Below are 24,695 nucleotides of genomic sequence, written 5' to 3'. Positions count from 1 at the left end.
ATGGCCCCACGCTGGCCTCAGAGGGTTCACGCTGGTCACAGAGGGTCCCACACTGGCCTAAAAAAGCTCCACATTGTCCTCGGAGGGCCTCAAACTGGTCTCCGTGGCCAATGGGCCTTAAGCTGACCTAAGAAGGCCCAATGTCGCTGGGCTTAAAAGACCCCTCGCTGGACATAGACGGCCACACGCTGGACATAGGGTCCCACACTGGTCTTAGAAGGCCTCAAACTGACCTTAGAAGCCCCACAATGGCCTTAGAAGGCCCCACAATGACCTTAGAGGGCCCCACGCTGGCCTTAAGACGGCTGAGCGCTGTCTCCTTGGGGCTCTGAGCCAGCGTCAAAGGGTCCCACGCTCAAGTCTAAGCTTCTTTATGGCCGCCAAACTGCCAAAGCGACCTCTGAGGGTTCCACGCTAGCGGCCTAGCCTCTGGGGGCTGGGCCTTGGCTTCTGAGGGCCCTACACTGGCCTATGAGGGCCATGAAATGGCATTTTAAGATAGTTTGACGCAGTTAGACTTTATTTATGCTTGGGCCAGTACTTCGGATGAGGCCCTGAAGGTCGTTTCTCTTGAGACACTCAAGCAGGCACGTACCCAGGATTTCGCCCAGGAGGGGCCCACCTGCTCTCGAAGGGGCCCACCCGGGGCCACTGTCACCCGGGGCCACTGTCGACCCTTGCCGGGGTCACCCGGGGCCACTGTCAACCCAGGCAAGGGCGTATCCAGAACCTTTCGATGAGGGGATTGAGCCTCGCCCCTGGCTATCAGGGCCCCTTACTATACTTAATGGTATACCCCTTACTATATTAAATGGTATAGCCCTGGTTATACCATTTAATCCAAATGATCAGGGGCCGTTCAGGTGATCAGGGGCCTCTCAGGTGACCAGGGGCCTTTCAATTGACCAGGGGCCCACCAGGTGGCCAGGGGACCCTCTGATAACCAGGGACCGGTTATACCAGGGGCTCTACGGATAACTAAGGGCCTTCATGTGACTGCAGGGGCCCTTTATATAACCAGGTACTCCCCGGGTAAACATGGGCCCCTCAGGTGACCAGGGTATCTTCAGGTCACTGGCCAGGGAACACCCAAGGGATCAGGGCCCCTCAGGTAGCTAGGGGCCCCTTAGATAACCAAAGTCCCTCAGGTAACCAGGGGACCCTCAGATAACTAAGGGCCCCTCATATACCCAGAGGCCCCTCTGGTAATCAGGGGCCCCTCAGGTAACCAGGGGCCCATCAGGTAACCAGGGGCCCCTCAGATAGCCAGACCCTCAGGTAACCAGGGGCCCCCCGTAGCAAGGTACCCCTCAGGTAACCAGCAGTCCTTCAGATAATCAGGGGCCCCTCAGGTAACCAGGCCCCTCAGATAACCAGGGGCCCCTTAGATAATCAGGGGCCCCTCAGGTTACCAGGGGGACCCTCAGGTAACCAGGGGCCCCTCAGGGCCCCCGTGGCTCCCCTTGGGTACGTCACTGCACTCAAGCGACCCAAAGGGCCCACTTGCATGTTTGATGCCAAAGGGGGAGGCCATGGCCTCTTGGATACGCCACTGGCCGGCCGTAGTAACTTTCCTTAAAAACCGCTTCTCGATATGTGACCCAGTTCGACCTCGGCAGGGCAAAATGTACAAATAAACGACACTCCATGCATCGCAGCCCGGATTCAGTCCAGATTCGGAACACCTCAGGTCAAGCTGAAACTTGCACACAATAAAGGCTAAATGCAATAAAGGCTGAAAAAAACTTTCCTTAAAGGGACCCTCCCACCTTAAAAAAAGTTCCCCTGTTCCTAGCGACTTTATTTGGAAACAATAGTTTGGCAGCCTTGAAGTGCGGCAGACGTTGCGCGCAAAGCAGTGTATACCACCACGGGACGCCGGTGAAAACAGGGCGCCGGAGGGCATATTAGTCACGTGACTATTAAGAAGTTCTCCCCCTCTCCACGCCTTGTAGAGGCTGATTGTCACGAGTGAATTTTAAGAGCCTTGATCAAATCGCCCCAGGCGCCCTGTTTTCACCGTCGTCCCCACCACGTGTTAACGATGGTTTTAGTCTAAGATTTAAAAATCGTTAGATCTTCGCTGACGTCACAAATTCTAAGGGGGCATTCCAATGCATTAGCCCCTTAGAATCCGAAAACTGCAGGTTTGAACTTCCATATCTCCGAAGTCCGAATTAAGCATTTTTCGATGTCGTGAGTGCCTAAACCGGTATTTGCAGGCCAGGGCCACCAATTTGGCTATCTCAAGTCAAAACTAATGTTAACCCGGCCGGGCCCGGGGGTAATCCCAACCACCGCAGCCCGGGGGGGCGTTTTTCGCCCCCCCCCCCCTTGTCTAACTCCGTAAATAAGGGAGCTACGGAAACGAAAGCGATACCAAACGAAAGTTCCTTACAAGACGATTCTAAAGCACCTAAAATTTTTTACCTCAGGTTAATTTTCAAGGTCAGAGGTCAAGGTCAAAGGAAAAAACCGGCCATGTGTAGTGATCTCAAAGTAAGCGTTCTAAAGGACGACAGGATGCAAAAAAAAAAACGGCAAAATTGGGTGTCAAACGAAAGAAGAGAATTTAAGGATTCCGAAAATGTGCTCAAAATCAAAAGTCAAGGTCAAGGTCATGCTCTAAATTGACCTCAAACTTTGCACTTTTTCGTACATCTTGCGTGATAACTTCCAATATGTTTTGAAATGTTTTGAGGCTTATCAGGTCCCTACTTGTGGTTCATCGTACGATACAAGGCTGCTCAAAGGTCAAGGTCACAGAAGAGTATCCTTGCTAGGGGCTATTTCACTGATTCTAGCTAGTAATGATAAATAAGACAATTTTGCCATCCGGAGGCTCTAAATGAAGGCTTAGAGGAAAATAGATGCCAGATTCGTGATCAGCGGGTACGAATCCATCATAAACGACCTTTCATAAGCCACGGTCAGCCAAAGGTCATTCGAGACAACATGAGGTCAACATAAAACTTGACCTTTTTCAAACAAAATATATACCTATCATTCGACGCGGTTTGCCAAGGCGAATGCGTTGGTACCACTGCCGTAGCTCTAGGGCCATTTTTGTCGAAGTTATTTGCGAAAAACTAAAACCACTGCTCGGGGGTCGTTGACCTGACCTCTGACCTCAGGTCACCAAAACTATTTTTATATTTTTCTCTAGGTCAAATGCTACACAACCGTGCTCGTAATTTGTCTTTATCTCTAAAATTCTATTTTTAGCAGCTATTTGAAGTTCGCGTCTGTGACGCCGAAATTTGCCGTGCAGGGGTCTAGAAAAATCAGCCCTGTGACGTCATCAAGGGAGCTAGGTCCAAATTTTTTACTTCAGAAGATGTCAAATCGATGGGAGAAAAGGTACTGAAAGTTTCGCTTTCCTATCCCTAAGCGTTCGGGAGTTATCGCAAATATTCGCCAGGGGGGGGGGGGGCGAAAAACGCCCGCCCCGGGCCCGCGCGGGTTAAGATGGGATGGTCACTTTAAAAACCGCTTCTCGATATGTTACCCCGTTTGACCTCGGCAGGGCAAAATGTATTTTCAAAATGTAAGTGTATTTTAAACATAGCTACAAATGACCTTACGTCATTGCATGACCTTGAGAGGTCAAATGGGTATTGGGAAAGTAAGATTAGATGCTGGCGAGTCGATTGATGCCATTTTTAGCGTTCTAGCTCTACTGGGTGGGCCACAATCTGCTGTGCAGATTTGGGCAACGTGACCTTTGCTGACCTCTGTAGGTTAAACGGCTGGGTGTGACACCGAACGGCTCGGGCTGTGGATTGTACAATACATGTCAAAGCCTCTATTTTGTGCAAGTTTCAGCTTGATCTGAGATGTCCCGAATCTGGGCTGAATCCGGGCTGCGATGTATGGAGTGTCGTTTATTTGTACATTTTGCCCTGCCGAGGTCAAACGGGATCACATATCGAGAAGCGGCTTTCAAGGAAAGTTACTACGGCCTATGGGCTACCCGATGATGTGCTTTGATTTGGAATTCGGTCAATCCTTCTACTCGAGAACTGCTGTGCAAGTGTATTTTCAACATAGCCACAAATGACCTTAGGTCATCGCATGACCTTTAGAGGTCAAATGGGTATTGGGAAAGTAAGATTAGATGCTGGCGAGTCGATTGGTAGCATTTTTAGCGCTCTAGCTCTACCGGGTGGGCCACAATCGGCTGTGCAGGTTTGGGCCAAATGACCTTTGCTGACCTCTGTAGGTCAAACGGCTGGGTGTGACACCGAACAGCTCAGGCTGTGGATTGTATAGTCTCTCTTGAAAGTATCGCGACTCTGAGGGAAGGCGCCACCTGTCCCAGCCGCGGTCGAGCGGAAAAGTTTGAGAGCCGCTGGTAGCACTGACCGAAGCCTCGCGGAGGCAGCCAGCGCGGCGGGCCGAGGGGAGTGGTTGCTGAGGGATGGGGGATGGGGTGGTCGCCGTCCGGAAGCTTGTGATGGCAGATGGCATGTCGTCAACGGAAGCTACCCTGCCCGCAGAGGATTTGTTAAAATTTGTTTCATTGCAAAGTTAACCAAGTTTACCGTTCATCGGCACAATTGTCAGTTTTTTTTTTTTTTTGTAAAATCCGGAAACCCGTGCCCAAAAACGAAAATAAAATTATCAGTGCACCCGCTAACATAATGCATCCGTATTCCGTGGCAACAAATGCACCCACGAGCCTATTCAAATAACAAAAATATCTTTAGCCAATTCGCCCATTCGCTCTTTAGCCAATTTGTCCTATATTTGAAGTCCTCTATTTTGAATGAACCGGTTGGTGAGCGGCGATAAAAAAAATATTTACCGTTCAGCCGTCTTCTTTTTAAAAGCCCTACACTCTCTCATGACCTGTTTACGTCGTTCAGAAGGTCTCTCTACAGCAGGGCTATGGCAGAACTTTGCTTCGTTATCATTTTACGCGTCACGCACACTGAGTGATTGGCGCCCACTAAGGCAGACCAATGAGCGCCCGGCTGGTGAACCCAAGCGGCACCGGTATCCGCCTGGGGCGGTGGACGGGGTCAAGGTAGAGCGATACGAGCATGACCTTTGGCCGGCCTCCACCTGTTTTGACCCAGTTGTCAGCCGCTGGTGCCTGTGTCATATAGCAGTTTTCCTCCTACCACTGGCGTAGAATCGTGTTATATACAGCGTACGTTTTATGATACAGGCCTTGACCTCACTGCTGGGGTCCTCAAACTGAATGGAATAGTTCCCCGAGCCGCCGCAGCCCATGACGCGATACTTTCAAGAGAGACCAGTGTGGCAAAATTCATTTTGCGTTAGGGGGGAGGATGTAGAAAAGAGCCAGTAGATGATGTCATTATTTTCACAAAACTTGACTATCGTGGCATTTTAGGCGCTGTTTTTTTTACAGTTATAACTAGAAAAAGATGTAGAAATATTAAGCACCGATAAAACTTTAAAAGCTTTCTGATGTTTGGTTATCGGGATGATAAAGACGAACTGTTAAAGTCTGGTCATATATTTGAACATTTTGGCTCAGAGCATTGTTGTTTTAAGTCGTAAGGATGTTATTATTTATATTTTAGGATGTCATTTTACTTTTGATTATGGGTGGATTTCCCCGCAACATTACAATTTTGGACATACTGAGAGAGACTATACATGTCAAAGCCTCTATTGTGCGCAAGTTTCAGCTTGATCTGAATTGTCCCGAATCTGGGCTGAATCCGGGCTGCGACGTATGGAGTGTCGTTTATTTGTACATTTTGCCCTGCCGAGGTCAAAAGGGTCACATATCGAGAAGCGGTATTTATGGAAAGTTACTAGGATCTATGGACGTAGATGATGATGTGTGATGATGTGCTTTGATCTGGAATTCGGTCAATCCTTCTACTTGAGAACTGCTGTGCAAGTGTATTTTCTACATAGCCCACAAATGACCTTAGGTCATTGCATGACCTCGAGGTCAAATGGGTAATGGGAAAGTAAGATTAGATGCTGGCGAGTCATTGGTGAGATTTTTAGCACTCTAGCTCTACTGGGTGGGCCACAATCTGCTGTGGAAATTTGGGCCAAGTGACCTTTGCTGACCTCTGTAGGTCAAACGGCTGGTTGTGACACTGAACGGCTTGGGCTGTGGATCGTACATGTCAAAACCTCTATTGTGTGCAAGTTTCAGCTTGATCTGAGGTGTCCCGAATATGGGCTGAATCCGGGCTGAATATGGGCTGTCTTGATGGACATGGTTGGTAGGTGGTATGTTTTTACTTTTAGGTTGTAGGTAGGTAAGTAGGTAAGGTTAGGTCAGGTTCAATTTTTGTTTTGTATTTATGGGACATATATCATTTTTAGATTCAGGATGTCAAATAAAGTAAAAATTTCAAAAATTTAACTAAGAAAAGTTATCCAAACTTTAACTTGACATTTACCCAATCAGCCTTGCCGCAACCTACCTCTCTTGCGGCTCCTGAAGCATCAGGCATTCGTCTGCTGAAGAACCATCCTCTGGTGCTGACAAATCCTATGGAAGGTAGACAGATAAAAACTGCAAATGAAGCAGCACAATACAATATACACAAATTACAAAGCATGCAGCCACACTGTTCAACCTTATATCAATATCTGACTTCTCTAAACCACATACCTATGTTGTTGGCCTTTCGGCAAATTGATAACAAAAAGGAGATCAAATCAAAGTATTTTCAATGTTATCGCCATGCAAGAAGAGATTCATGCTACTCAAATAAAAAATACCTACAATTTGCACCTACCTCTTCTTTCACCTCCTCCTTCACCCTCAAAATCTGAGAGCAGCTCTCTGTGGCACCGTCGTTCATTGTTGTGGATAAGTCTCTTGTGTCTGCGAATTTTTCACACTTTGCAATGGGTATTTTGATTTGTCACTCACTGGGAATAAGGCAAGGAATAAGGCGCCGTTTCTTTCTCGCGGGTATCTTGCTCAAGATCTTGCTCGCGGGGTTTCTTGGGGGGGGGGGGGGCAGGCGTGCACCGTGGCATCGTGAGCGTATATTCGCATCCAGTCAAGGCCATCATCCAGTCAAGGTATATAAAAACACTGCATCCAGTATGAGTAGAGCGAGTAGAGCATGGGTCCCGAAAAATTCTTCAGAAACTAGAGAAATTCTCGCGGCCACCGGCATTTAGGCGATCTGCTCGTGCTTTTGTTACTGGGGCACTTCTTTCACGGAGATTGCGCCGGTCGCCTGCCACGTACGAAAAATACACGGCTTTGCAATCCGGCTGATCATGGGAAAATACGGCCGGAGGTCTCGGCTCTATGCAGGTATACCACCGGGAGAGATGTATAGTATATACCACTGGCTCGATGTATAGCCTGCAAGTTGGCTTTGGTGCAGGCATGTCAAACAGGGTGTAGGGCGGATTGATGTAAGGAAATCAAACGTTCAATTGACAAATTCCGATTCTTATTCGATAATTTCGGCCAATTTTATTTTATTTTGGGAAGTGTTATTAGGACCGGAGCAATAAAATATCATTTTTCCCCCGTCTGCTTACCTATCTCACAAACCCCTTGCTCACTCATCTTTCCTCTCTGTAGGTATCAGTCTCCTTCCCGTCCTCCCCGAGTCTCTGACAAGTAATATCCATATCTCTCTCTCTCTCTCTCTCTCTCTCTCTCTCTCTCTCTCTCTCTCTCTCTCTCTCTCTCTCTCTCTCTCTCTCTCTCTCTCTCTCTCTCTCTCTCTCTCTCTCTCTCTCTCTCTCTCTCTCTCTCTCTCTCTCTCTCTCTCTCTCTCTCTCTCTCTCTCTCTCTCTCTCTCTCTCTCTCTCTCTCTCTCTCTCTCTCTCTCTCTCTCTCTCTCTCTCTCTCCTCTCTCTCTCTCTCTCTCTCTCTCTCTCTCTCTCTCTCTCTCTCTCTCTCTCTCTCTCTCTCTCTCTCTCTCTCTCTCTCTCTCTCTCTCTCTCTCTCTCTCTCTCTCTCTCTCTCTCTCTCTCTCTCTCTCTCTCTCTCTCTCTCTCTCTCTCTCTCTCTCTCTCTCTCTCTCTCTCTCTCTCTCTCTCTCTCTCTCTCTCTCTCTCTCTCTCTCTCTCTCTCTCTCTCTCTCTCTCTCTCTCTCTCTCTCTCTCTCTCTCTCTCTCTCTCTCTCTCTCTCTCTCTCTCTCTCTCTCTCTCTCTCTCTCTCTCTCTCTCTCTCTCTCTCTCTCTCTCTCTCTCTCCTCTCTCTCTCTCTCTCTCTCTCTCTCTCTCTCTCTCTCTCTCTCTCTCTCTCTCTCTCTCTCTCTCTCTCTCTCTCTCTCTCTCTCTCTCTCTCTCTCTCTCTCTCTCTCTCTCTCTCTCTCTCTCTCTCTCTCTCTCTCTCTCTCTCTCTCTCTCTCTCTCTCTCTCTCTCTCTCTCTCTCTCTCTCTCTCTCTCTCTCTCTCTCTCTCTCTGTACCCGTCCGTCTGTCCATCTCTTTGTCCGTCTCTCCGTCCGTCCGCCCGCCCTTCCGTCTCTCAATACGTCCATCCGTCCGTTCGTCTCTCCATCCGTCCGTCCGTCCGTCCGCCCTTCCGTCTCTCAGTCCGTCCATCCGTCCGTCCGTTTCTCCATCCGTCCGTCCATCCGTCAGTCCCTCTGTCCGTCTGTCCGTCCGTCAGTCTCTTCGTCCGTCCGTCCGTCCGTCCGTTCATCCGTCTCTCCGTCCGTCCGTTTCTCCATCCGTCCGTCCGTCCGTCTCTCCGGATGTTCGTCCGTCCGTCTATCTGTCTTTCCATCCGCCCGGCCGCCCGCCCAAGGCCCTAAAACGAGTCCTCAAATTAATAGGTAGGGAAGAGTTACCATTATGCGCCCGCTTAAGCAGAAACTTAACCTGTGCTTAAGCAATGTGTCTGGTGAATGCGGTCTCTGCTTAATAACGACCGATGAACATTTTTCTTGTTAAATCTACCTCCACTCTTATAATTAAAGTACATTTTATTGGAACAAATTACGGTTTTCCTAACCCCTACAAAAGAGGCATTTAGGCACAGCATGCCTTAATTGCGCCACGTGAAATAATGCATTAACCTTCCAGGCGGTAGGGGGGGGCATTTTTTTGCCCCCCCCCCTTTAGTTTTTTCGATATATCTCGAGAACCGCTGCGCCAATCGTCACCAAACTTTCAGTACCCTCCCGGGAGCAGCTAGCGCACATGGTGACCAAAAATGTTTCCAAAGGCTATGATAGGTTGGCTGCTAATGACGTCAGAGTGACCTCATTTTTGCCATTTTCGACCCAAAAAAAGGTTTCGCGGGAAGAGCTGTCAGGCCTACAGCTTTAGAGATACAGAAAAATGTTTCAAATATAAAAGGTGTGGAATTAAAAGGGCTACAAAACTGCTATTTCGGTTTTTTCGAGTTTTTTGGATTTTGACCCCCAAAAATCAAAAAATAGATTTTTTGAATATAATAAACAAAAAATCCAAAAACAAATTTGAATTTCGAAAAAAAACGGAATATATGTAATAGCCCCTACCGCCTTCTATCTACATACCAAATTTGAGATCGATACCTCTTTTTTTTGGCCAAGTTATAGCGAAAAAGCTGTTCAAAATTGATGACGTCAAATTTTCAAACTCAATTTTTAGCAATTCTAGACCTCGTAGCGCAAAACAAAGACCACCGTTAGACTCCCCGTGACGAGCTGCATCGACTCGATACCCATTTTATGCAAAAATATCAACTTTGAAATTTGACCTTTTTTGACCTGACCTTGACCTGACCTCCACCAGAAAGTGACCTAAACCGTACCTGATGGTCTTATAACCAACACCATTGAGTTGGAAATGAAAAACTGGCCATTAAACATGCATCGCATAACCTTAGTAAAGTTGGGCTCATGTGGTGACCCTTGGTGACCTTTGGTGACCTGACCTGTGACCTGACCTGGTATAACCAGCAGGGGCGGTCGCAGACTTGGAGTTTGGGGGGGGGCCAACTTGGCAAAGGGGCCCCTGCGCTGACCCGGGGGGCCCGGGCTAGCTTAAAGGGGCCCACGGGCGTAGTGCACGGGTGCAGAAATCCAGGCCATGGCCGGTGAAGCGGGGGGGGGGGGGGGTAGGGAGCGGCACCCGAGCGGAGGCTCATTGCGAGCTTTGAGGATGTTCCATGTCGAAAAGGTACCGATAAGTGCATTTTAAAGCATTGATAATGCCAATAACTCACGCAAATGTGAATGGACTACCGCAAAAGTAAAGACGGCTAACTTTGCCATTTTCTGAGATCATCGTGCTAAAACTTTTGACAGTGGGTCATCGGTAGGTATCTGTTCACTGTTCAATCACACGTGTTCCGTTTCATTTTTGTTTTTTAGGTACACTCGGGGGCAGATTGATGTTCCACCACTCCCTACCCACCGGGCTCCCATGGCTCAGCACTGGCTGAGCTGCCAGTGTTGCCTGCTCTCAGCACTGCTCAGCACTGCCTGCCAGTGCCAGTGCTGCCAGTGCTGCCACTGGCAGCAGCCAGTGCTGAGCCATGGGAGCCCGATAGGTAGGGAGTGGTGGAACATCAGTCTGCCCCCGAGTGTACCTACTTGAGCACAAATGTAAGTTTTGAAGACCATTACAGTAGCAAATGCTTCGAAAGATGGATAGTGGGCAAAATATCCTAAATTTGTCGTGCTGCATGGAAAGTAGTGTTGCTGAGAAAAGGGGGTTTGTTCCAGATTATTGTGGATGCAGAATACATTGTCTGCACCCTATGCAGAATTATTGTTGGTGCAACTGCGCCCACTGCACCCATGGTTCCTACACTTATGGGCCCATCGATAGCGCTTCGGCGATACCTATCGCCTAGATGCTGCAATGGGGCCCTTATAGTACGGTGTCAGACCCCCAGAGGCCGGCGTTGGATCCAAGGGTCAGCGAAGGGCCTCAAAGGCCCCAGGTAGGGCCCCAGAGGCTAATGTGGGCCTTCAGAGGCAAGTGCGTGACGTCCAAAGGTAAGGCTTGAGCCCCCAGAGAACACAGGGCCATCAGTGGCCGGTGTAGAGAACACATAGGCCAGTTTTGGGCCCCCTCAGAGGCTAGTGTGGGGCCTCAGGTGTCGGTATGAGGCACTTAAAGACCGTTATGGGTCCTCAGAAACCGGCATCGATCCTTCAGAAGCCAGTACGGGGCCCTCAGAGGCACATAAGGGTCAGTTTGGGTCCCAGAGACAGAAATGGGACCATCAGAGGCCGGTGTGGGACCTTTAGAGGCTGGTTTGGGCCCTTAGGGGCCAGTTTAGGGCCCTCAGAGACCAGTGCAGGGCCTCCAAAGGGCAGTTTGAGACCATCAGAGACCGAATTGGGCACTCAGAGGCTAATCTAATGTGGGTCTTTACAGGCCAGCATGAAGCCCTCAGAGGTTAGCGTGGGGCCATAAAAGACCGACATGGGCCGGCGTTGGACCCCAGAGGCCAGTAGAGGGCCCTCAAAGGCCAAGATGGGCCCTCAGAGGCCGATGCGGGCCCTTAGAGGCCGGCATCAGGTCTTCAGAAGCCCGTGCGGGGCCCTCAGAGGCTAAGGTGTGTCCTTACAGGACAGCACGGGCCCTCAGAAGTCAGTGTGAGGCCCTAAAAGATCGGCATGGGCCGGCGTTGGACTCCAGAGGCCAACAGAAGGCCCTCAAAGGCCAATATGGGCCCTCAGAAGCCGATGCTGACCATTAGAGGCCGGCATCGGGTCTTCAGATTCCAGTGCGGGGGGCCCTCAGAGGCTAATGTGGGCCTTTACAGGCCAGCATGCGGCCCTCAGGTCAATGTGGGGCCCTAAAAGACCGGTATGGGCCGGCGTTGGACCCCAGAGGCCAGCGGAGGGCCCTTAAAGGCCAATATGGGCCCTCAGACGCCGATGCGGGCTCTCAGAGGCCGGCATCGGGTCTTCAGAATCCAGTGCGGGGCCCTCAGAGACACTTAAAGGTTAGTCTTGGGACTCGAGAGACAGAAATGAGGCCACCAGAGGCCGGTTGGGCCCCTGAGGCCGGTTTAGGGGCCCTCAAAGGCCAGTGGAGAGCCCTCAGAGGTCAATGTGGGTCCTCAGCGGTCAATGTGGACGATTGACCGCCACTGAAGGGCCCTCAGAGGTCAGTGTAGGACCCTCAAAGACTGGTATGGGAGCTGTTAATGGCTGGCGTGGGTTTCTCGAGCCTCGTGACAATCGAATACGGGCCAGGGCCCCATACGGCCATGGGGGCCCATCGGTTGTTTGGGGGGGGCCAAATGATATGATGGCCCCCCCCCCTGATTTGCCTTTGGGGGGGGGGGGGCCATGGCCCTGATGGCCCCCCCCCCTGCGACCGCCACTGATAACCAGTGACCTCTAATAGCAACATATGTACTAGACAACTGACGCCTTATCGCTGATTTTCGACAAAATGCGTTTTACTCGGTGTTATAGCGCTTTCCCTAGAAGTCCCGTGAACGGTGAAACATTTCATCTTTGACCTGACCTGTGACGTCATCGGTGACCCCGAGGTCAATGAAATATGGTTTCCTTCGACAAATTTGACAGGGCTATCGAACGCCGTTTCAATTTTCCGGATCCGTCCAGTAGTTTCGGAGATACGGGGGGGGGGGGGCAAAAAAGTGCCCCCCCCCCCCACCGCGCGGAAGGTGGCTGGTAGGCCCACCGCCTGCCGGGTTAAAGGGACCCTCCCACCTTCAAAAAAGTTTATGAATTGGCATGAAAGTGATGTCGCTCGGTTCAGAAAGAGCGAAAACGAATATCTACCAAATTTCACCGAAAAATATTCACCGGTTTTCAAGATATTAGACTTTTACTTTTGTTTACTTTTTGGGATCTCCGCTGTTCCTAGCGACTTTATTTAAAAGTGCGGCATTTGTTGCGCGCAACGCAGCATATACCACCGCGTGCTACAAAACGTTTTAGTCAAACATTTAACGGACGTTCGAAAGCCTGATGACGTCATCAGATTCCCGTAATGGTTAAGAGATAGGGACCACGCTGGTCCCACCCTGCAAGTAAAGGGAAGAAATTTCTTGAACACCATAAAGCTGCGGGGGTTGCGACCAGGATAAATGGTGGTTTCTGAGCCTGGCCGCAAACTTGGCTATCTCAACTCAAAACTAATGTTAAGGTGGGAGGGTCCCTTTGAAGGACCATGCAAAGTTAGCCCTTTTACTGGCCAGGGCGATAATGTTCCCCTGAATGTCCTTATTGGTCAGTGCGAGAATTTCTCTAGTTTCTGAAGAATTTTTCGGGACCCATGCTCTACTCATACTGGATTCGAATATCTGCGGGGAGCGCCGTCGCCGAGGTAGGAACAATAATTAGCTTACGTTTGGGACTAATTTCCACGCTTAATTAACATTTTAATGTTATTTTAATTAATTCACGTTAATCTTTGACGCATTCTCTTTCTATTGATACCATCCACCGGTCTGAGAAGTACTGCCTTGCTGCGTAAGGGCCGATAAAAGATCACGCTTTTAGGGGTATCTCTTCAACATGGGGCAGGAGCAATAAATAGAGCGCTCTAATTTTAGCTTATTTCCCTGGTATGTCACCAACTGGGATCAGCAAGGTGAGCTGTTGTGGTCTTTGTAGAAATGTTGGGTACAATGAGGTAGATACCTATGTATGACTATGGGGGCCCTTTTTTTAGGCACTGTGCAGTCATCATGCTGATTGTCACGAGTGAATTTCAACTTTCAAGAGTCTTGATCAAATCGCCCCAGGCGCCCTGTTTTCACAGTCATCCGTGTTGACTGCCGTGTCTGATGGTAGGTAGATTTTGTGGATCTTTTATTCCTGTTTGTTTTAATAGGTTGAAGGAAGAATTGAATGCCTTTGCATATTTTTTCCATCGAACCGTGGTGCGAAATTGAAATATATGCTGAGATTGAGAATGAGAAGGAGTCCTGTCCCAGGTTGGAGTGGTCTTGATATCAAGATTAAGATGCATAGGCGGCGGAACGGGGGGGGGGCACCGGGCCCCCCCTTGATTTTGGTATTTTAACATTAGCCCAATGGGCGTTGCATGGAAAGAATGGGACCAAAAATCGGCAGTGCCCCCCTTTTATTGAAATTGTTCTGCCGCTACTGTTGAGATGGATCAGCAAGGTGAGCTGTTGTGGTCTTTGGAGAAATGTTGAGTACAATGAGGTAGATACCTATGTATGACTATGGGGGCCCTTTTTTGAGGCACTGTGCGGTCGTAGCTAAGATTCTTACAGATAGTCGTAGCATGGTATTGGGCTTAAATGAAAACATTAACAACCTCATCAGACACTCTATGCTGGAACTTTGAACCAAGCTCGTTTCAAATGCTGCACCAATACAGCAGTGCAGTGTTGGATTTGAAAAACAGTACCTACCCTGTTTGCACGATACCCAGGTAATGGTATATATTTACCTAAAGTGACCATCCCACCTTAACATTAGTTTTGAGTTAAGATAGCCAAAATGGGGTCCCTGGCCTGCAGTTACCCATACCGTTTGGGGCAGGGTAGAGTGGGTGGCACATTCGCGCTAAAAATGGATAAATTCCTATATGTTTGATGCAGTGCTGCAATGCAATCGCGCTGTTCGGCAGCCGGCTATTTTGTGTGCAGGGTATGACGCATTCCGCGAGCCGACGTCACGGGCGATGACGTCGGCTCGCGCGCGAGCCGAGCGCCAACGACAAACTAACGGGGACCCTCGGACACCCTCGGGGCATAAACCGCGGAGTAGCGTATTGAGCGAGTCTGATAAGGGAAATTCATATATTTTCTTTTCTCAAATGATAATCAGGGTGTCTCTTACCTTTTTACGTATCATTTAGGCTTACCTAACACTTCAGTTGCCAAATATCTGCAATTTATTCAAACGAAGGTATTTTCAGTAAATATCAATGCTATAGACCGAAATCTTTTGAATAAAAACTCCAACCAATAGAAATAAAAATAACTTATTTTATTCAAACCATTTCCTCTAAATTAACGACATAAAAACTCACTTTTACACACATCATTCATAATAAAGCGTACCTACTAACACGCCGCTTTAGACAATTGCGGCGTCGAGTGGCGCGCTCAAGGCCATATATAGTGGCGCTACAGAGCGCTGTTCGGCAGCCGGCTATTTTGTGTGCAGGGTATGACGCATTCCGCGAGCCGACGTCACGGGCGATGACGTCGGCTCGCGCGCGAGCCGGCGCCAACGACAAACTAACGGGAACCGTCGGACACCCTCGGGGCATAAACCGCGGAGTAGGATATTGAGCGAGTCTTATAAGGGAAATTCATATATTTTCGTTTCTCAAATGATAATCAGGGTGTCTCTTACCTTTTTACGTATCATTTATGCTTACCTAACACTTCAGTTGCCAAATATCTGCAATTAATTCAAACGAATGTATTTTCAGTAAATATCAATGCTATAGACCGAAATCTTTTGAATAAAAACTCCAACCAATAGAAATAAAAATCACTTATTTTATTCCAACCATTTCCTCCAAATTAACAACATAAAAACTCACTTTTACACACATCATTCATAATAAAGCATACTAACACGCCGCTTTTGACAATTGCGGCGTCGAGTGGCGCGCTGCTAGCGCTATTTTTCGATCGCAGAGACCCTGCACGCGCGCGAGCACACTACGTCACGTCCGGGGGGCACAGGTATATGAAAAATCGCAGTGACGTAACACTTTTCTCGCTTCTCATTGGTCAATAGCCCGTTGTCGGGGTAACGTGCACGTATGTGAGCGCGGGCAAGAGTACTAGCCGGCCGCCGATCAGGGCTATAATCAGTTGGGGAAACTACGAGGCGAATGTCAAAAAATGGATTGGTCAATAAATGGACTTTTGATGACCATATATGGGCATAAATGCAGCCCCCGCTACTAAGGGTGAAAAACGGTATAACAAGCTGGTACTTGCGGTATCGCGTCCACTTATTGGAGAGAAAAGGCTTCCATTTTTCACTAGGAATTAGCGTGATTTGATTACATTCGGCGAATTGACTCGAAAATGACGATAGGAAAACGGCTTTTCTGCAGGTTCTGGGCGTCACAATCAGCTGGCCATTCAATAAATGGATTGGTTTTATGAAAGAAAATTACCTTACCTTACCTTACCTTAGGAGTACACGGAATTTAGAGGCCTGTGTAGACCTGTTGGTCCGGATCTTTACTCTAAGTACTAGCTCGTGGAAGGTTACTGGTCGTCGAAGGCAGAGGAGAAGCGGATAGCTTCCCAGTGGATGTCCAGTCGGGATTTAAAGGTGTTGACAGAGGGTGCAGCAACGACGTGTAGAGGCAGACTGTTCCAACTGTTGACCACTCTGACGCTGAGGAAGTTCCGTCTTGCTCTAGAGATGGCTTGGGGCTTGTGGAGCTTGAAGCCGTGACTCCGCGTGATCCCAGTCTCGGACAGGCGAAGAAGTTCATCGTCAACGTCCATCGCGTCGTGGAGGATCTGGTAGATGACGATCATGTCGCCCCGTCGTCGGCGGTACGTCAGCGACGGTAAACCAAGCAGACGCAGTCTCGTAGAGTAAGGCTTCGTACGCAGCTCTGGCACCAGCTTCGTTGCTCTGCGCTGCACCCTCTCAACCAGCTTTTGGTCGCCTATCGAGTAGGGGCCCCAGATGCAGTTGCTAAACTCCAAGTGAGGCCGAATCAGGGACTTGAAAAGCAAGGGCAGAGACTTCGCGTCGAGGTTCACGAACGATTTCTTAACCAGGCCCAGAACCCTGTTTGCCCTAGCAACAGCTGCTGCGGTCTGCTGGTGAAAGTCGAGCGACCCGTCGACAACTATTCCCAGGTCCTTCTCACTCTCCGTGGCCTCCAATGGTCTCCCCAGCATTGTGTATGTCGCGTTCTGGTTTCCAGGGCCAAGGTGTAGTACGTGACACTTATCCAAGTTGAACGGAAGCTGCCACAGTTGCGACCAGTTTCCAAGTTCATTTAAATCGGTTTGGAGCACGTCTCTAGCCTCTGGGGAGTGCACAGGGCGAAACACTTTGCAATCATCAGCAAACAGCTTGATGGAGGACGAGATGTGGCCAGGTAAGTCGTTGATATAGAGCAGAAACAGAAGAGGTCCCAAGACAGAGCCCTGTGGCACTCCACTGGTTACAGTTGATCTTGTGGACTTGACCCCTTCGACTACGACCTGCTGGGTTCTGTCAGCAAGGAAGGCTCTTACCCAGTCCAGAGTCTTGCCAACTATGCCGTAAGTCTCCAGCTTCAACAGGAGTCTACCGGAACCATGAGGCACAGAGTCGAAAGCCTTCTTGAAGTCTAGATACACGGCGTCCAGTGGCTGCTTGGCCTCAATCGTCTGGGTCCAGATGTCCATAGCTTCCAGCATCTGGGTACTACAAGATCGGCGAGGGCGAAAACCATGCTGGTGGGGACTAAGCAAGTTGCTCATTGTGAGATGGCTCATTATCTTGTCTCTCATGATAGCTTCCATGACTTTACATACGATGGATGTGAGACTAATTGGTCGGTAGTTCCAAGATTCTTACAGATAGTTCAATCTTTATCTCCTTAAAAGAAAAAAAAATTGTTAAATTGATTGTAAAATTGTTAAAAGATTTAGTTAAGTTACAATAAACAAAGACATTTAATTTTAAAATAATAACTTAACCACAATTAGAAAAACCATAAACAAAATAATAAAAATAATGACATTTTTTAAGCCACGGTACTGCTTACATTTTTTGGCGCGTCTGTTTCAATCCGCCATATTTGCTAATCACGGTTTGACCTTGCGTTGTAACTCTGCGATTTAGAGCCGCCAATTAATCATGCACCGGGTGAGTGTAGGCCTTGTGTGGTTAAAAAACATTCTTATGCCTTATTTTTTCATTTGAATGCTAAAATTCATTGAAAAGATGAAGTCTGATTTTATGACCATATATGGTCATCGCCCCGCCCACTCCAGCCGCTGATTGGCTTATCCAATTTTTGTTTGGCTCCTCGTAGTTTCCCCAACTGTAATAGAAACATTGCACGAGACGTTTTCTTGGATGGTTTTCTTGTATAGCTTGATTTCATCTGGAGCTTCTGCTTTAAAGTGACCATCCCACCTTAACATTAGTTTTGAGTTGAGATAGCCAAATTGGTGGCCATGGCCTGAAAATACCGGTTTGGGCACTCACAACATTGAAAAATGCTTTAATTCGGAGTTATCATGGATGAAGTATACCTAATCCATGGAGTTATGGAATTTCAAACTTGCAGTTTTCAGATTCTAAGGGGCTAATGCATTGGTATGCCCCCTTAGAATTTGTGACGTCAGCGGAGATCTAACGATTTTTAAATCTTTTACTAAAACGTTTGGTAGCACGCGGTGGTATATGCTGCTTTGCGCGCAACAAATGCCGCACTTTCAAATAAAGTCGCTAGGAACAGCGGAGATACCAAAAAGTAAACAAAAGTAAAAGTCTAATATCTTGAAAACCGGTGAATATTTTTCGATGAAATTTGGTAGATATTCGTTTTCGCTCTTTCTGAACCGAGCGACATCACTTTCATGCCAATTCATTAACTTTTTTGAAGGTGGGAGGGTCCCTTTAAAGGAAGTTTGTAAGCTTTGCTGTCTGTTAAGTAATTAAAACTGCCTGTATTTCAGTAGGTACCCAACGTGTAGTTAATGTAACTGTATTTTGTTTTAGCAAATTTCGGTATTTTTAAGCAGATAACGAACGATATTATGAAACATACATGAAATAATATCTAGGACTCTACCGCGACAAAATATTTCTATCTCGAGTTTTCGAAGAATTTCATGCACTCGGCCAAGGCCTCATGCATGAAATCCTTTGAAAACTCTCGATAGAAATAGTTCGTTTTCGCGGAATCGTCCAAGAATGTACCTATATTCATATATGTGATTCATCTTCAGTGACAAAACTTTTCAAATTGATACAGGACACATCTTCAAACACACTTTTGATAATAAAATATATCGCATACGCACATTCAATAGTTTGAGTTCAAACTATTGCCTGCATCAATTTGACACCTTGTGTCTAAATTATAACTTTCTACCTACCATAGGTCGGCCGGAAATGACGTCAGAGTGACGTCATGTTCGGCCGATTTTGATGCAAAACATCGAACTACGGCAATCGCTCTCAAGACTCAGTTTTTAAGATAGATCCGATTTCTTTGCATGAGCGGACTCAGAATGAACAGGGCTATCAAATTGCTATCTCGGATTTTCAAAATTTTGAAAATTTTGAAAATTGGACATTTACACTTTCAAAAAGTATATATTTTAAATTTTTCAAAAAAGTTTTTGCTTTTACGAAAAAAACGGAATATATGTGATAGAACACATACTGGTGACCTACTCTAGGAAGTTTTGGCCCGATATCTTCAAAAATAGCCAAGTTATACGCTTTATAGTAAAAATATCCGTCATCAAATTTTCAAATCACTTTTTCGGTACGTTTTTGACATCGTACACCAAAATAAATAGCACCATCGTGTTCCTGAGCTCAAACTGCATCTGATAGACACCTTTTTTGTTGAAAAATTTCAACTTTAAAATTTGACCTCTTTTGACCTGAAAATGACCTGACCTCAGCTTTTTTCAGCTGAAAATGGCCTGATATGACACAGACGATACTGATATTGAAATCTATGGCCTAAATGGACCATAAAACATGTGTCACGTGACCGATTAAATATAATATTTCCGTGACCTAGGATAACCTGCCCGTGACCTGAAATATTCGAAGTACAAGTTTGGTACCCTAAGGGCATCTTAGACATGTATTCATGAGTGTGTAAACCAAAACTGAGCCTGATCCGACTTTTGAGCCGGCGGCCAGAGCTCAAATAGTTAAGAAGCCAAAACGTCGATAATTTTTACTTTGACCTGACCTGTGACGTCATCGGTGACCTCGAGGTCAATGAAATTAGGTTTCGCTCGACAGTTTTTCCAGGGCTATCAGACGCCGTTTGAATTTTGACAATCGGCCCAGTAGTTTCGGAGTTAGGAGGGTGGCTATAAATAGCTTTCCCCCCCCCCCCCAGTGGGGCGCGTTATAGAAAGACCCCAGTGGGGCGCGGGTTAATACATGAAAGTCGTGTCATGCCTAACATTAAACTTTATATTACTTTTGATTCCATCAAAAGAAAGACTTTATGATTTCAATTATCTGTTCTTTGGTTGGTGCGATGGCAAAATTGTTGATTGTAGTATGGAAAGGAACTATTGCAGATATTTTTCCTCTTTAAAAGTTATCCTCTAAAATGATTGCTTCTATGAGAAAAAAGATTTTTAATAACTCTGAACGTTTGCACGAACCTGCCCCATGTATAGGGCACTTTCGTGCAAGGGGTGGGCACTTCCCTGCACCCTGCAAAGTTTGAGGCATTACTGGGCATTACCAGAAATTTACCAAAAGAAATTGACAGGGGGTCATTTTACTTGATTCCTTTCGACAACAATGCATTGCACAACAAATGTAGAAAGAATGGGCTGGCCAACAAGAATGGGTAAATGTCAAGATAAAGTCCTAAGAAGAGTTCAATGATATTTTTTCATATTCTTACATTATTTGACATCCTGAATCCAAAAATGATACTAACATGTCTCGCAAATAAAATAAAAAACATAATCAAACCTGACCTAACCTTACCTACTTACCTATAACCTACCAACCTACAACTTAACAACCTACAACCCACAAACCTACCAACCTACAACCGAAAACCTACAAACCAACAACCTAACCTAACCTAAAACCTAAAATTTCTGCTGTTGCATATTTGTATCAACAGCGTCACAATTGTAGTTAGGACCTCATCAAATACCCAAGAATGTGCCAACTGTCGGCCATCGGCCCGCCTCCGTGACCTTACCAAGGTCGCGTGGATTACTTGTCACGATGTCGCAAGCAGCCGAGACTGAGTCAGGCGAGCGTCATAAGTGAAACCTACTACATATAAAGTCATAAATCGCAAAAAAAATGCACGAATGCGCCCCTAGGCAGTGCGTTCAGGAACCTGCCCTACAACGTTATTTGTAAATATTTCAAAATTTCTTGTTGAAAAAATGACACTTTTTAAACAAACAAGTTTGCAGTAGTTCCGTGAATTGAGTGAGCTTCTTCGCCCCCAATTTTGAAAAGCTGAACCACGTTTCCGAGTCAGGATCACGAAAATGGATGCTATGAGAAAAGTTTGGAAAGCACATGAATATTACAACTTTGCGTTTTTATCAAGCATGACAGCAGGTTCGCCTTGTTATGATTCGGTGTAGCTATGATCGACGTGAACTGACAAAGGACATTGGACCCATCCCACCAGGGTCTGAGCCACTGCCGTCCATGCGGGCTGTGTCAACGACACCGGCAGACCCAAAGGGGTCTCGGGAGGGCTCTGCTGACAGCGACGAGGAATGGGGTCCGTCACAGTGTGTGAGGCAGTCCCAGAAGCAGAGCGACTCCACTCCCATAGACAGTGGCTCCGAGGGCATCCCTGAGCCGGTTGTGAAGGAGGAGATAAAGATTGAAGTCACTTCACCAAGGGTAAGTGCATAAATACATGCTGCTCATTTGTCACTGCTGTTTTTACTGTCATGTTGATACAAGGGATGTGCAAACAAAATGTGTTCCAATTTTCATATCTATGGTGGAATAACGTGCTGTTTTTAACATAACTGGTTTCTCTTTCTTCGGTCTAGGTTGAGCGGCCGTCGTCTCCCTCGGGGTCGGACGACGATCCTTTGTCGGACCGCGCTCTGCAGTCTCTGGTGAAGGAGGAAGAGTTCCTGTGTCGGTCGCCGTCACCGTCTGAGGACTTCATCGGGTTCACTGAGGTGGACCGGGACAGGTAAGGGCATGACTCCGTGCTGTTGTTGAATTTTGAGTGGGTACCGTCGTCTCGTGCAACTTTGGCCACCAAGCGCAACTTTGGCCACCAAGCGCAACTTTGGCCCACGACTGAAAAAAAACGATTTGTTTTGCTGTAACGTTTAACACTTTATGGAAAGTGGGGTAAGACGGTCAGGGTAGGCTACCCTGACCGTTTTGCCTCACTTTCCCCTTAGTGTAAAAATTGACAACAAAACAAACCGTTTTTTTTTTTTCGCGCAACAAACCGTTTTGGCCACCAAGAGTTGCCCTTGGTGGCCAAAGTTGCACAAACTACGGTATTTAAGGTTTTAGACACCATATCCGTCGATGAATTCTCATAATTGTTGCGTTTTTATTTTGTTTCAGTGCTTGGTTCATCTCCAATGGAAAAATGAATCTGTTGCCAGATGTTTCGTCGGACAGTCAAGACTTTGTTGAAGGTAAGTTGTTATATCAGGAATGCGTAAAGGGTTTTACCCATATCCCGTTACCGTATCATGAGTCTTATTTTTGTACTCTTTTTCAGAGAAAATGTCAGTTTATTATCATATACTTAATTGGATTTGGACTCTACTGAGTTAAACAGTGGTCAGATTGTCATACCTTCTATTGAATTGGCCGTGATCGAAGCGCTGTCCAATCATACATGACCAATAATTGCATTTTATTCCAGTTTTTGTTGGGGGAGGGCTCATCAAGAGTCAAAGTCTCGTCATAAACTACCGGGACGTGGATGGTCTTGATGATAGTAACGTATGTGAGTATTCCCCCTTCTTTTAGTTAACTATAGTTCGTTTTTTTTTTCAAAAGGACGCTGGCTCAAAGTTCAATATCGAAGCTCTCACGTGAGTTTTGGCAGCTTCAGTGTCTGGCCAAGAATTTCTTACCGAAAAAATAATCGATTTCAAATTGCGCACGGTAAGTAGCTGGAAATTGTTTCTTAAAAAAGTACACACTATGATTACGTCACTGGTGGCAGCAGGCACCCAAATGTCCGTGCAATGGGACAAGTGTCAACGAATTTGGGTGAAACTAGTTTTTCACTGTTGCCGAGCTTATAATCGAGTAAGCGGTTCCGTCCATGATAGTTATACGTTACATTTCAATACATGTTCGACAGCATGACGTCACCACTGTTCTCATATCTGGTTCCAAAACGCACACATGTAAATTATCGGGAAGAAATCACATGTTAAAATTAGTCTACGTTCGATTTTCTCAGGTTCAGTTTTTGCTCGTTTTGCTCGCTAAAACACGTGCTTGTTCGAAAAACATACTTGGAGCCAGCGTCCTTTTGAAAAAAAAACCAACTATAGTAAACTTTTCTTCATCAAAAGGCGAATGCACACGATGAGAACTCATAAAACTACATAAAGATAAAAACAACAATAGACGTCATTCGTACTGTTTTGGTCAAACAAAAACATACAAAATGAAATCTTACTGTATTGTCCATCGAGTCGTAGAAACTCATTCGCCCATCTTTCCGGCAGTTTGTGACGTGTGTTCCCGCGATTTTGACGGAGAATGTCCCGTCCATGGCCCGCTGGAGGTCATACCCGATGCCAAGGTAAGGAACTTGTTGGTTTGGGATCCTCCACACATTATCCTTCAGTTGGTGTCTTTTATTACACCTGTGTGTGCCTCCCTCATTTCGACATTGAATGTGACCATTTAGGTGTAAAGGGACCCTCCCACCTTAAAAAAAGTTAATGAATTGGCATGAAAGTGATGTCGCTCTGTTCAGAAAGAGCGAAAACAAATATCTACCAAATTTCACCGAAAAATATTTACTGGTTTTCAAGATATTAGACTTTTACTTTTTTTTTACTTTTTGGGATCTCCACTGTTCCTAGCGACTTTATTTGGAAGCAATAGTTTGGCAGCTGAACGTGCGGCACTTGTTGCGCGCAAAGCAGCATATACCACCGCGTGCTATCAAACGTTTTAGTCAAACATTTTAAAATCGTTGGATCTGCGCTGACGTCAAACATTCAGAGGGGTATTCAAATGCATTAGCCCCTCTGAATCCAAAGTGCTGCAACTTTGAAATAGATATTTTCGATTTGAGGCATTTGTCGATGTTGTGAGTGCTCAAACCGGTAAGTCCAAGCCAGGGACCCCATTTTGGCTATCTCAACTCAAAACTAATGTTAAGGTGGGATGGTCACTTTAAAGTCACAAACTGACATTATGGGCATGTAGAAATGGGCAGTTTTGTTTATAGTAACGTAGTTCTGTAGCTAATGCATGTGCAGCAGTTTTTTCAGTACTGTCATGGGTGCGACCATGTGTACAACAGGTCCCTGTTGATCTTTATCCACAAAACATCCCTGGCTACTTTCCAAACAAGCTAACGGTCATCCTACCTAGTTCATTACATCATTCTTGGTCGACATTGCTCCCTATATTATACCTACGCTGAATATTCCAGGCACGACCCGGTATCGGAGATGCCGAAAGAGATGTCAAGACTCTGCCGCCTTCTCTCAGCTCTGGTCAGTCAAGAAATCCAGCGTCTGGCACCGGTAAGTTGACAAGGCTTGAACAAGTAGGAACCGCTGCTGTACATTTATTGCAAATATTTTGCTATTGTTTTTGCAATGCAGAACGTTATAAAATCAGTACATTGTGTGTTCATTAAGGTGAGGTGAAAACATGCATTCATTTGATTTCAGGAGTTTTTGCGGATAATGATCTTCCTGTGCGCCAAAGACTTGGTCCTTACGAGGGCATCTTGACCACCGAGCAGGGTCAGGCTCGAACCACCGGGTACAGATGGCAGGTTGGTTTTGTAATTTCTAGTGGTGGGCACTTCGATAACTCACATCGATCACGATTGTCGAAGTCGTTATCGACGATAACCTTTCTTTCAAGTTTATCGTTATTGATTACCGTTATCGAAGTCGCGTT

At 46.7% G+C, this 24,695-nt stretch overlaps 2 protein-coding genes across 5 annotated transcripts in view; one reads left to right on the top strand and one right to left on the bottom strand.

Moving 5' to 3' along the window:
* Positions 1 to 14,958, bottom strand: part of LOC122384613 (zinc finger protein 765-like) — a 100,669-nt gene extending 85,711 nt beyond the window's left edge. For 3 of the 4 annotated variants that reach the window (XM_043372197.1, XM_043372198.1, XM_043372196.1), the window contains exons 1-4: positions 14,945 to 14,958; positions 14,721 to 14,768; positions 6,741 to 6,951; positions 6,423 to 6,490 (exon numbers count right to left, since the gene is read on the bottom strand). In XM_043372197.1, the coding sequence (XP_043228132.1) occupies positions 6,423 to 6,490; positions 6,741 to 6,806 (134 nt within the window). In that variant the 5' untranslated portion in view covers positions 6,807 to 6,951; positions 14,721 to 14,768; positions 14,945 to 14,958. Of the gene's footprint in view, positions 1 to 6,422; positions 6,491 to 6,740; positions 6,952 to 14,720; positions 14,769 to 14,944 lie in introns of those variants that run through there. The other variant, XM_043372200.1, reaches the window with a different exon arrangement.
* Positions 13,188 to 24,695, top strand: part of LOC122384614 (histone-lysine N-methyltransferase PRDM9-like) — a 60,666-nt gene continuing 49,158 nt past the window's right edge. Inside the window, exons 1-8 of the mRNA XM_043372201.1 lie at positions 13,188 to 13,230; positions 21,235 to 21,455; positions 21,611 to 21,759; positions 22,149 to 22,222; positions 22,456 to 22,539; positions 23,276 to 23,352; positions 24,217 to 24,310; positions 24,461 to 24,567. Coding sequence (XP_043228136.1) covers positions 21,255 to 21,455; positions 21,611 to 21,759; positions 22,149 to 22,222; positions 22,456 to 22,539; positions 23,276 to 23,352; positions 24,217 to 24,310; positions 24,461 to 24,567 — 786 coding nt within the window. The 5' untranslated portion in view covers positions 13,188 to 13,230; positions 21,235 to 21,254. The remainder of the gene's footprint in view (positions 13,231 to 21,234; positions 21,456 to 21,610; positions 21,760 to 22,148; positions 22,223 to 22,455; positions 22,540 to 23,275; positions 23,353 to 24,216; positions 24,311 to 24,460; positions 24,568 to 24,695) is intronic.

The sequence above is a fragment of the Amphibalanus amphitrite genome, unplaced genomic scaffold (genome assembly GCF_019059575.1).
Source record: "Amphibalanus amphitrite isolate SeventyFive unplaced genomic scaffold, NRLGWU_Aamphi_draft 000194F_arrow, whole genome shotgun sequence".
Taxonomy (NCBI): domain Eukaryota; kingdom Metazoa; phylum Arthropoda; class Thecostraca; order Balanomorpha; family Balanidae; genus Amphibalanus; species Amphibalanus amphitrite.
The sequence above is the reverse complement of the archived record's forward strand: the minus strand, read 5'-3'. Positions and strand labels throughout refer to the sequence as shown.